Source organism: Labrus bergylta, chromosome 18, assembly GCF_963930695.1.
Source record: "Labrus bergylta chromosome 18, fLabBer1.1, whole genome shotgun sequence".
In the NCBI taxonomy this organism is placed as follows: domain Eukaryota; kingdom Metazoa; phylum Chordata; class Actinopteri; order Labriformes; family Labridae; genus Labrus; species Labrus bergylta.
In genome coordinates, this window is record NC_089212.1 from 9,994,535 (window position 1) to 10,007,369 (window position 12,835).

General features: G+C 42.9%; 2 protein-coding genes across 9 annotated transcripts in view; one reads left to right on the forward strand and one right to left on the reverse strand.

Annotated features, from left to right (window-relative positions):
- The first annotated feature begins 293 nt into the window (after nt 1-293).
- On the forward strand, nt 294-3,921 carry insm1b (insulinoma-associated 1b). The gene has a single exon (XM_020645029.3). The coding sequence runs from the start codon at nt 1,398-1,400 to the stop codon at nt 2,862-2,864; it is 1,467 nt and encodes a 488-aa protein (XP_020500685.2). The 5' UTR covers nt 294-1,397; the 3' UTR covers nt 2,865-3,921.
- A 1,898-nt stretch (nt 3,922-5,819) lies between these two features.
- The window catches only part of ralgapa2 (Ral GTPase activating protein catalytic subunit alpha 2), a 93,475-nt gene continuing 86,459 nt past the window's right edge, over nt 5,820-12,835 (reverse strand). For 3 of the 8 annotated variants that reach the window (XM_065966078.1, XM_020645036.3, XM_065966081.1), the window contains 2 exons: nt 11,547-11,606; nt 5,820-8,598 (listed from right to left, as the gene is read on the reverse strand). In XM_065966078.1, coding sequence (XP_065822150.1) covers nt 8,441-8,598; nt 11,547-11,606 — 218 coding nt within the window. In that variant the 3' untranslated portion in view covers nt 5,820-8,440. The other 5 variants (XR_010669079.1, XM_065966080.1, XM_065966083.1 and 2 more) reach the window with 5 other exon arrangements.

The following is a 12,835-nucleotide window of genomic DNA, read 5'->3' on the forward strand; positions in this document are numbered from 1 at the left end:
CAGAACAAGACTCAGTACTTCAATGAAGTAGCCTATTTGAGTTTAGTTGGAATAAATAAAACGTGAACAGATAACTATAACTAATAAGATAAATAACAGACATTACTTAACACGCAGCAACTTTACTTCTTTTACTTTGTAATAAAACCAATGCAAACCTAAAGATCTTAAAACTGTAATTCTTTTTTCAGGACAGTGAAAGTACCAAACAATTATAAAGATCTCGAACCATATTTGACGGCTTAATAAAAAAACTACAGACAATATCAGGTAACAACAGCAGATTTATTTGAGCTTTATATATATATATATTTGCAGAACTTTACAACACAAGACTCCAACGCGGCCCTCTTTGTCTGATTCCGCCCAGCACGCGCCTAGCTGTTGGCCAGATTGGCCGTGAGTCCCGTTTCACAGTTAAGAGGTCAATTTGCCTTTCAAACCAAAAAGAAAAAGACAGGGATATCCACGCACGGGCAGACGTGGCTATTGTGCTCCAAGAGCAGAGGGCCTTCTTATTACTTATGTATGCAGCGAGATGTCTGATTTATATGTCGAGTTAAACTACCGAGACAGACACGTGCCCTAAAATAAAGAAACACTCCCTCTATAGTGTTTATTTAAGACATAATAAAATAAGGGTCTATAAAAACAGACTTATATGGTTAGAAGGCTCGCTTCATGTGCGTATAAGTGGCTGAAGTATGGATAAAAAAAAAATTGTTAACTGTGTGGAGGCAAATTTTGAATCCCTGAAATAAGAAAACGTGGTGTTACAGTTTTCTTTAAGTGGATTACTTTAAACAGCATTACAGCCGAACTTAAGGGTAACTGATATTTTCGTTTATATTAACAAAGCTTGTCTCATCCCTGTCTTAATTCTAAATTGTGATGATCGCGGTACTGACGGACATTTCCTTTGGCAGTGTCGGGGCCCCCAGAGGAGAGCCACAAAGCCGTGGCACGTGTGCAGTTGTATAGGGGCCCATCAGACCGTAAAAGGAGGAGGGTCCCGGCGTGTGCCTCTGTCGGGGAGGGGCCGGGCGCTCACATTAATGTAATAAACCGCCAGTACATCTGCTAAGCTATCTGCACATCCTCCAACGAAATCCACCAAACCCAGACTCTAAGCCCTCCCACAATCAAATCCACTGGGACTTTGGTTTCATCTGATTGGTCGGGGATGCTGCAACAGGGGGGGGCGAGAACAATAGCATCATTCCGGCATAAAAAGAGTGGAGCTATGCCTTGGAGACGAAAACATTTCAGCAACAGAAGGATCGATACTGGGGAGATAAAGTCCCATAAGCTTCTAGTGTTGCCATATTTTTAACAAACCTGGATACTTGAGACTTTACCCACCTCCCCGAAGTGCCTTTCCACTGTAACTCGCCAAGATGCCCAAAGGATTCCTGGTGAAAAGAAACAAGAAATCTGCACATGTTTCCTACAGGACTCGGACAGATGAAGATGACTACCAGGAGCATCCCATCCCAGCTGCCTTGCCGAGTCACACGGACCCCTCCCCGCCGATGTTCGTGTTGTCTGGTCGGCACCACGCTGCAACATCACCGGATTTCACAGCAGCCGAGGCGCCGGTGCCACGAGTAGAGAAGCCGGCGCAGTTCGGCAACCCAGAGGCGGTGTGCCAAGCCCTCTACAGCCCCACCCGGCCCATCAGCAAGGAGCACGACAGGGGATATTTTGAGCGAAGTTTCAATCTGGGCTCGCCCATTTCTGCCGAGTCATTCCCCACACCTGCCTCCCTCTCTGGCCTGGACCACCTCCTGTACGCACCGGTCGACCTGAAAATCGGCACCAGCAACAGCAGCCGCAGCGGGACCACCAGCAGCCTCCCGCCTCCGAGCAACAGGGTCGGTGCCAAAAGACCCGCAGGAGACGGCCCAGAGCGCAAATCCAAACCCGCGCCCAAGAAACCCAAAGCCATCAGAAAACTCAACTTCGAAGACGAGATGACGACTTCTCCAGTGCTTGGTCTCAAAATCAAAGAGGGGCCGGTGGAGATGAAGCCGAGGGCTCACTCCTCCGGAGGGGAAAAGCCTTTAGGGGAGTTTGTATGTCAGCTGTGCAAAGAGGCGTACGCGGATCCTTTCTCCCTGGCTCAGCACAAGTGCTCTCGAATCGTCAGGGTCGAGTACCGGTGTCCCGAGTGTGACAAGATGTTCAGTTGCCCGGCGAACCTCGCCTCTCACCGCCGCTGGCACAAACCCCGGACCACCGGCGCACCGGCGATGTCCCACGCACAGGGCATCAAACCTGAAACGGCCAAAATGCCTCCTCTAGGCGTCAAGTCAGTCTCTGATGAAGCCAAAGACATGAGTGACAGAGACACCCCGAGTCCAGGTCTGTCCGAGTCGGGCTCTGAAGATGGTTCCTTTGACTGCCAGCTCTGCGGGAAGAGGTTTAAGCGACAGGCATACCTAAGAAAACACATCATGGGACATCAGACCCTGCAAAAGAAAGTGCTGGGGGAGCACGGGTTTCAAACCAGCGACCGCGCGGCAGAACAGCCTCCGGTCTCATCCTCCTTCTCCTCCTCCTCAGCATCATCATCATCATCATCATCATCATCATCATCCTCAGAGGAAGCCTCGAACCAAAGCCCTCTCAATCTGAGTCCGGTGGACTGCCTGCTGTGCCCGGTGTGCGGAGAGAGTTTCAACAGCAGGGCCGGCCAGGAGAGACACCTGCGCCTCATGCACTCCTCCCAGGTCTACCCGTGCAAATACTGCCCCGCCACCCTCTACAGCTCGCCAGGGCTCACCAGGCACATAAACAAGTGCCACCCCTCGGAGAACCGGCAGGTGATCCTGCTCCAAATGCCGGTGCGCCCCGCCTGCTGAAAACAACACTTAACTTGTGCCTTTAATGGAGAAAAGTAAAAAAAGAAATTAAAAAAAAAAAAAAGAAGAAAAAAAAAAAGGTGGCTTTAGGGTTGGAAAAAGAATCTGTGATGCTCACTGCCATAACTTTAGGCCAATGAAAGGCAGGACGGTTTGATGTTTAAGTGGTGTTTAATGAGGTGTCTTTTCCATGCCAATCAGTGATTGTTGAATGCTTCTCTCTATATTTGACTTACATATAGGCCTATATTGAGATTTTTTTCTCAAATTAGTTTATCATGAAAAAAAAAAAAAGAGTACAAAGCGTTAGTTTGACTGTTAAAGGGTATTTTTCTAGCACAGCACATGTGTTCAATGATAGCTTCTAGACCTAAGAAATGTCTTTAAAATCTCAGAAATCCTTTCCCCCATCAAAGCCTTTTCAATTCACCGACCGTGACTGCTCTATCATTGTAGCTTTACGCCAGTTTGTGAATGACAAAACAACTTTGTACTGGTGGGGAAAAAAAAGAGTGAGTGAAACGTTCCCTGTTTAGTAGAACCACAAATGCCTTTAGTATACAGTAAGCCTAGTCCGAGATAGCCTACACATCCAAATCCTGCTGTATAACTGCCTTAAAAAAAGTCAACAGACTGTTTTAATTTTGAAAGCTGGCACATATTTTTTATTATTATTGAAGATTGTTGCAATATTTTTCATCATATGTTTATTTATTTATTTATTCTAATTATTTTATGTAACTTATTGTTGTGTTTGTTGTGTTTTTTTTTTCTTCTTCTGTGAATCGTTCTGGCAGTTTACATGTCGTATAGCCAAAATGTTTTTTCTGTTTTTTGGGTCAATTTTACAGTATGAGTTGTGATAAATGTCGTGGGTCGGGTTTTAATCTTTAATCTCCACAGCTCTTGTAAAGGAAAAAAAAAACGTAAAGCTCTTACCTTAGATGCAATCTTTTTTAAGGAGTTATTTTTCTTAAATGTTGGCTTTTATAGCGCTTTGATTGTATGTGTATATCGTTGTTGTCTATCGAAATAAAATATTTTCAAAAGGACATAATGTCTCTAGTTTCACTTCCCCCTCCTGAGTGTTAAAAAGTATCGTGGTCCTATAACAGACTTTGCAACAGAAGTTAACATTGGCTACACCGGAAGAAAGTTGGACAGTAGAGTTTCTTTTTTTTTCCAGCTTGTTGATCCAAGTTTTGATCGTCCATTCCGTTTTCTAAAATTGTTTCCTTTTTTGAGATAATCTTGGCTGATGGTAAATCATTGTCACATGGCACTTAAAAAATGCAGAATATATTTTCTTCGCCTATAAATAAGACCCAGCCTACTTTGAGAAGTTTGAAAAAGACATCTAGTCTTAGTTTCATGACTGAAAATGATTACACAGTGGGCTGATTTAAATAAATAAAACTACATAAAGATATTACTTTGTATCCACCAATAACCTATTACATTTCAAATAAACATGTTTTCCATTAACTACATTTTTGAGGAGGTATTTCATGAAATAGGCCTACAGACATTTTTATTTAATACAAAATGAAGGTATGATTTTCCTTCTAAACCACACCGAGGGTTCTAATGATATGCTGATTTTCATAGCCAATCGGGATACAAAAAATCCTGTAAACACGTCACACTAAAAGTTTCATCAAAGTCAGCACACAAAGAGTGTAAGTTCTCTTTTCTCCTTTGCACTGACCCATCTCACACTGGGTCAGAGTGCAAAAAGATGCGATTATTTTAACCCACCAAAACAGGAAAAAAAAAACTCTAGAAGCCCCCTTGGCCTTCGATTCCTCGTTTATCAGACTGATTAGTGATAAATCATTGCTACAGTGGCTCAATAGACGCCGTTTGGTTGCCACAGACAGGCACTTAGGGCCTAATCATAAATTCCCTACTTATTACCGTGTCAGGACCCGACAGGAGGACAAAGAGGTGCTGGATCAGAGCTCACCTCTGAAGCAGTAAAACATCTGTCTGCTTTACAAGACTCGTACAGTTCGATTTGTGTTGGTTTTCTACTGATTTAGGACACATCAGGGCTCAGTTGGCTTCACATCTGACCTCCAGAACCTATAAAGCATTAAGTCAGCTGTAATTTAGCAAGAAGCTTCAAACTGTGCCACTTCAGAGTTGCAGACACTTGCTGTCAGCTGGAGATGACCCCAGTACAGAATCAGTGTTAGAACCATAGACTGTGAATATTAAGGTAAGAACTCATCTTATCTCTCTAACATAATTGAAACCAGATAACACATTTAGACTATTTTGAACTACAAACTCTTTTTCTTTTGCTAGGATTGTTCCCCTTTAATACTCAACACCTGTTTTATCCCAGAAAACACACACTTTTTAATTTATACATAAATGTCACTCCACCTTAAGGTGACAGAACATCAAAACAGAGAGCTATCTTAAGTGTGAATATAGACTACAGCCATCAGTGTAACACATATAATAATACAATCTGCTTATCAGCCTCTGAGTGGTTAGGACACCCAGCTCCTGTTTGTTCTGCTGTAAACTATCTGAGAGTCTATTCTGAGCTGTGAAAATGAGGCAACATTAGGCTCCTTTCTCACACATACAGTTTTAAGGCTCCAATTACGGTCAAGTGCTTTCTTGTGCCTTCATGTGACCCAGGCTAGACAGGTCACCTGTAGGTGCTGCAACCATTGCACCTGTACCTCCTGTCAAGGATCCATTATGCCGGCCTCCCCTAAGCGGGGCTGAACAGCAGGGGAGACAGATGGGAGGAGGGTCAGGTTACCCCTGCTGCTGCTAGTGGTGCCAGGGTCAGGAAGCCCATGGTAACAGCACCATCATGTCTGCACACACACACAAACACACAAAACCCACAACCACTACTCTTCAAAATCTGAGGTTACACAATAAGCTGACATGATGTTGTTGCTGTTGAGGCAGAAAAACTACAAAGAAACGTAGAACTTCAAATTGATTTAATGAAATGTTTCAATTTTCACATTTCTAATAAAGATAGCAGGACTTCGGTCATTAAAAACAGTTTGATATGTTGACAGGTAATGGTGAAATCTTCAAGCTTTTTTTCCCCTCTTTCTCTTATACAAAGATTATATTACAGGCATTAATTAATATATTTCTATTCAGAGGTGGCTGAAGCCCTCAAATTTGACACAATGTACAAGGATTTCTAAAATGAGAAGAGAAGAAAAAAACATACTAGAACTAACACTAGCTCATTTTCTTCACGTATATAAGACACACAATCTTTATCTTGGTCCAAAACTAACATCTCCAGCAACTAAGCCACCAAAGGGGGAGCACAGACCCCTTCAACAGACATCATCTATAACCTACAATCTTTAGATCAGCATCCTACGAGGTTCCTTCAAGTGGCTTTGGGGAAAATTAAAAAAAACCATAGATGTGATCCAGGCTTAAATAGCTATACATTCTTCAAATAAACAAAAGCACAAGAAAAATAAAGATCTGTCAATACTCCTGCTGTTTGGATTCCCCATTTTCTGCTCCAGGAATGAACAAACAAAAGGAGGTGAGATAATGAGCTGGAATGACAGGAGAGCATGGGGAAAGTAAGGCATAGTCGTGCAACAGATGGGGATAGTGTTGCAGCTTGGGTGGAGCCCTCAGAGGGTGTGTGAGTGTGAGTGTGTGTGTGTGTGTGTGTGTGTGTGTGTGTGTGTGTGTGTGGGGAACACCTGGCTACCATGACAACATGAGCAGGCAGGTTGAAGAAGTGAGAGTGCCGGTCTGGTTGTTGCTAGGAAGGCCGTTGAGAGTTCAGCTCTGGCATGCCGTCTAAACCAACCACCCTCTCCCCCTGCAACCCCTACTGGAGGCCTCAGAAGGCGACATGGGAAAAGAGAGAATCATGGGAAAGAGGGGGGAGTTGGTGCCACTTGATTCCATTCACAGAAAAATACGGAGTAGCACACCACGTATAGTAAAGACTAAACAGCCGTTGCCACCATTCCAAATCCATCTGTTGTTGTTTTTCTTGTCGTGGGAAGCATGAGACGCAGATCATTAGAATCGCAGGGAGGAACAGTTTGTATTAGAGCGATTACAAGGAGATGAGATGCAGGGTGGCCATGATTATTCTCAGACAATGAAGAAGAGAAACTAAAATCAGATATATAGGGACTAGAGGTGGTGTGGGACAGCATCTTAGAGGACAGACATTTCACAGGCACTGTGAGAAAGAAGCTCCCTCAGGAACTCACACATACATACACACTCACACTCGACACACAAACACCAGTGCATGGACTTAAGATTCACCTGAGGCTCTGGCGGTATATTTCCTCTAAACAGCACATGAACACACACATAAAACAACTTGACAGCAAAATAATTCATCAAATAGTCCTTTCTATATACATCAACAAATAAAACTTAAAGCAATTTACATCCAGGAACAAAGAGAAAACATTCAATGGTAGTTAATCAATGACAGTGAGTGCAAAAACGTCGGTCGGAAACGTTGGAATGTCGATGTCTCGGATCCAAACGACAAGGAAACTGATAGCAGAGGAAAGAGACAGGAGGAACTTATTCAATTACCGGACTAGAGCCCATGTTAACGACATCAGAAAACAATTACAAACGCAGTTTTTTCTCATTCCAGCAATGTTGCATAAATCAAATCGTGACACAATCCATCGGAATTCATTTAAAAAGGAAATCTAGAGTTAAAAAAAGAAAAACAAGTTAGATAGACATCATTGATTGTCCACTCCTGGTTCAAAACAATTTAAAAGACTCTGGGTACATACTACATGGACACGCTGCACAGGAAGTCTATGTAGTAGTGCAGTGAGTACAAATCATTCTGGGGAGGTTTCCCCATGCATTAGATTTTATCCCCTCTTCACCGAAAGGAGATGATCCACAAACATTGTCCCAACTGGTGCTACCGAGCAGGGCATCATTATCCTGTCACTGACTGACTGGTATCTTTGACACAGAAAGATTGCGACAGGTGCAGAAGGAGGTAAAAAGGCAGACTCATTTATAAATGGATACCAATCTCATGTGCAGTTTTTGCATGATGCCATTCACAGCAGTGTCATTCAGTGCTTCCCCACATGAAGTGTTGAGATGTAGAAACAGGGTAAAGCAGTCCCCCCCCCCCTAGTAAGTAAGAACTTTATTCTCTAAGTGCATCGACACTGCACAAGAAAATAAAACACAAAAATGACATTTGCTTTAAGACTTCTCAGTACAGTCTTCCTATGCTGCAGATCATCAAGCTGAAACCACTAGATTGAACATAAATAGCTTAGTCACATGTCTATTCAGATTTAGTAGTCAAACACAATAAATGGAAATGTATCAACAATATCAATGATCGCCACTTAAATTAAAAATTGCAATATGCTCCAGTTGCATGTTTAACATGACACAAAATCAAACAAAGAGAAACGAGACACGGCAAACAAACAAACAAACAAACAAACAAACATAAAAAGACGACTCTTGCAGTCACGGCTGGGTGTGTGAGGTTCTTTCGAGAAAGATTAAAGGCTGCATTGAGGAAAAAGGGGGACGGATTGAAGAGCTCAGTTGGAGGATTTGCTAATAGCGCTGGCTGATCGGCGCAGTTTTCCCGAAACCCGGTTCTTTGTGGCACGGGGCATTGTGGGAGACACCTGGTCGACAGAGTCCGTCGTTCCTATGGTATTTCCAGCTTCGGTGCTCACGCTGCCGGTGAAGGAGCCTGGGGCAAGAAATGGGAGGGGAAATGTGTTTATAGAAAATAAAAAAACAATGCAGAGAAGGTCAGACATGATTGTGGCTTATCGGCCTTTGTGTGATGGCTGTTTATCCCAGCATGCTTTGTCATGCATATGCTTCTCCCAAAATCAAATAACCCACTTCATAGGATTTTCACCAACATTTGAGTATAAGGATTTGAGTTTTCCTCCTTTAATGATTAGAGTAAAAAGTGAAAATCAAACCATATGTTCAGAATGACATGCCTTATTCACATGCTGTAGGAAAGCAGAGTTTGGTCAAAGAGAAGCTACCTCTCCCACCCAACACATTTCTTAGATGCTTATAAAACATAAAAGTGAGTGGTAACCTTGTAGCTGAGGGCATTAAAAAGTATTCATTTTGTTGTGTGACAGCAGAATGCTTTGAATGAATATAGAATTACACATTATTTTCTTGTTGTGAACATGTGGAGCGTTCCCATTGTCGAATATTGTGCTTTTCAAAAACTTCCCATCCATGATTACGGGATCGCAAATAGTAATACGCTGGGAGGTGAGCATCAAATGCTGGCAAGGACAATCAAGGATTGTGAATGTGGCTCAGTGCGCCCTTGACCAGCCCCCTCCCCCCCTCACTCAATGCCTCTAGTTTAAACAACTTTTCTGCTTTGTCGAGGTGGCATCTGGTCGCCTATTTTCTTTCCTGTCCTTTTATTTCCTGCCATTTTTCTGAAGCATCTCAAGTTGCAGCGGCTAAAAGGAATGGCAGATGGCTGGAGTAACAGACACGCAGCAGCACAGTGGACACCGGCAGCATCCAGGGCCGCAGCTCGCAGGGAGAGGAGGGCTGGGCTATAGATGACACATTGGGGTGTGTATTGTGAAGGGCTTGAGGGGAGTCAAGGGGGTCCGAGCGCGTATTCTCAAATCTGCATATGAAAATAAAAAAGGGAAGAGCTAAAACGTGGGCTGGCCTTATGGACAGAAGAAATGCTGCATTCCCGTATTCCTCCACTCATTCCTTCAGTAGAGTTGTTGTTTTATAAACACTTGGCTTTTATCCACTCAAGCTACATGTGCTGTAAAGATTGAGGATAGAAAGGAAGAAGGCAACCACATATTAGAGCTAATATACACAAACAATCACGAGGTCCTGTTCACCAGCTACTCAACAGACTTCCCTTTTCGTTTTACAGCCATTAAAACATGCTGCACTAAACAGCCATCACTCCCACTGTGGCACGTAATGACTGTTGCTGAATCGGTTTCTATAAATGATGTTCTTCACCGTATGGGCTTGTGTGACAATAGTTTTCATCGTAAATTACTGAATGAAAAATAATGTCTTTATTATGTTATTATTTCCAAGCATGCCCTCTCCTTACTCAGCCCAAACCACGTTGGGCTCAGGTTAATTTAAAAAGAGGGAACAAAACAGGTAAAGACTAAGAAAAAATAAAAATAGAAGAGTCTTTAAATGGCCCTGCCATCCCATTGGCCCTCTCTGCAGCAGTTCAAACAAGGCTTACGATGACAAAGACGTCTTCCAGTGCGGCAGGTGTTAGTCTCAGTCTGCCCCAGGCAAACAGGCACACTCCAACAGGAGGAAATGAGAGGGGTGGAGGGATGTAGGAGGGGGGGGGGGCAAAGAAAGAAAAGAAAAAAGTGTTTGCTGGGAGAAGAGATAAAGGCGCGCCACATGCAGAAGCGAGGGCCAGAAGTGTAGCCGTATTGTTCATGCTGATACTTAGTCAGGTGCTAATTGTCCCCTCCGTGCATCACTTTCAATTATTAGCAAGGCCTAAACAGTAGGACACCCCAAAATAAACAGCCTGGTTTCTCTTTTCCATTCCCTTTGTCAGAGCACTGAGTAAATAAAGCGAGGTTAGTGCTGTATGAAAAAAAGAGAGGTGGGGGATAACAGCCATGTTGTGTGAACGAGCGAGAGGTAGGTAGTCCTCTGGACGGAAACAAGCTTCCGGTTCTGACTCTTACCTTCGCCATTAACAGTATTTGGACCTTTAAGATATTTTTAATCTAAAAGGGAAAAACAGAGTAGAGTATCGTGTGAGAGACTAGTGGACATACACCATACCACACTGCAGCAGAACACAACACACCGCTGCTGAAAAGTCCAAAATTGGAGGGTTGGAGTGGAGAGACATTCAAACAGCTTGTGTGGCGTCCATGTTAGTTGTCACTGGAAGGTTAAAAGTCAGACAAGGTTAACTGATTTTGTTGGTGAGTAGATCAACAAGTTGCTTTTTTTTTTTTTTTTTCTGAAGATGACAATCTGTTCAATTCACAGATTTCAAAAAGTACGTTTTTTGAAACCAAAGGTAGGAATGGTGGGTAGGTCACATGGCAACGACAGGCTGAGAAACATTTATCCCCAGTGTTACTGCAAGAGAGGGTTAAGGTGAGAGTCAAACATCCTGGGGTTCTCAAGGGTCATGGGAGCTTTCAAGTTGTTCTACCAATGAGATGGAAGTATTACTTTCTCATGCCCAGTAACTCATTTTGAAAAGTTAAAAAGGTTAACACAAAATGACAAAAAAAAAAGAGCAAAGCAGTGGAGGTGTAACATACAAAGAGCAGGGCACTGTGGATGGATTCTTACGACAGATGGACAAGCTCATGCAGGAGGCCATGACTGGATGTGAGTGAAGTTGCATTCAGGGCTGCTTATGATACTGGCAAGCCAATATGGTAAGGAGTTGAACAATCAACAGGATAGAGCTGAGGTTAGATACCTTACTGCTAAGTAGTGTTGCCCTCTACATTTACACAGTTACATGCAGACTGTTCATATAAATCTGAGGCTTGCGTTGCTTTTACAAAATGTCTATATGAAGTGCAGCCCTGAGCTGTTTGACTGAATAAATCGATGATGTTGGTGGGCTGTGGCTGGGAGTCATGCCTAATGTTGAGGAAGCAGGCAGAGTCTTACAGTCCAGTTTGGCCCAGGGGTACTCCATGTCCCAAACCATCCCCGGCCAACGCCTGCACGCTGTCATGGAGTATGGATGACATGTTAGTGGCAGCAATGAGAGCCAGAACAGGGTGAAATGGACAGACACATGGATGGACAAACTCTCATCCCCCACCCCCACCCCCTCCCCCCTCCCCTCCTCCGCCTCCCAATGACACACACACACACACACACACACACACACACACTGGGTCAGTCACAGAGAGCATGGATGTGCAGTAGCACTTTGATGAAGGGTGAGAATGAGGAGCAGTGTCAGCCAACCATCATTGCACTGATGCTCCTGTGTACTTAAACTGGACATTTTGAATGAAGCATGCTAGATATATCATACATTGTTGCATTTTATGAAAACACATTGCACATGTAGTCTTGTAAATTACACAAATCATCGACAATAGTAATATTGTATGTTTTGTTGCTCTGTAATTGGAACAGTTTTGATGATGCTAGTTTGGGATCTTTATGAGGCGTATGACTGACATATTTACCTAGTTTTCACATTCAGTATTAAATATTTTTTCTTAAGAGCAAATTTCCAGATTAAACTATAATTTGAGAGTAAAAAAAGTGAACGTTACAGTGTTGGTTTATTTGTTTCTTTTTAGGTTTCTTATAATTCAGAGGGAACCCAAGTAGCCCTGGTTTTATGGCTGCAGAATAACAAATAAAGTGTTTATAAATGGACCAACAAACACATACAAGCGCAATAATCTGTTTATTATATAAACTGACTCTTGAAAATGCTGTTCAGGACAACTTTCTGCTACAGTTAGGGTGACACCTTACAAGCCACCCCACATCTGATGCTATGAAACATTATTCTTAAGCCTTGATACTGTAACGTCTCTGTCTAGTCATAAAGGAACTCCTGGTTGAAATAGCCAACAACTTCAGCTACATTTTCTTTCTCTGTCATTTTCTTATAACAGCTCCTCAACCTATTTCTTTCATTAGTATTTCTCTTTAGGCTGGTTTGGTGCTGAGGCTGAGAGGAGGTGACTCGAGGTCAGTCAGGAGAGATTTTACACATGTGCAGGAGAGACAAGCTTTAACATGGTAATGTCTCTGACCATCTCTTGTCTTTAAAAGCCTGAGCTTCACACAGACACACACACACTTTAAAAAAGTCAGACATGTATTTTGCACATGCCATCATACATGATGAAATAATAAAGAACCCTTAAAGGATGTATGCACTAACAGATTTGAAAATGACACAATGGTGTGGTTTTGAGGAGTGCTTT

What these genes read in the sequence shown, in the direction of transcription:
- insm1b (XM_020645029.3), top strand. Translation starts at nt 1,398, where the DNA reads ATGCCCAAAGGATTCCTGGTGAAAAGAAACAAGAAATCTGCACATGTT.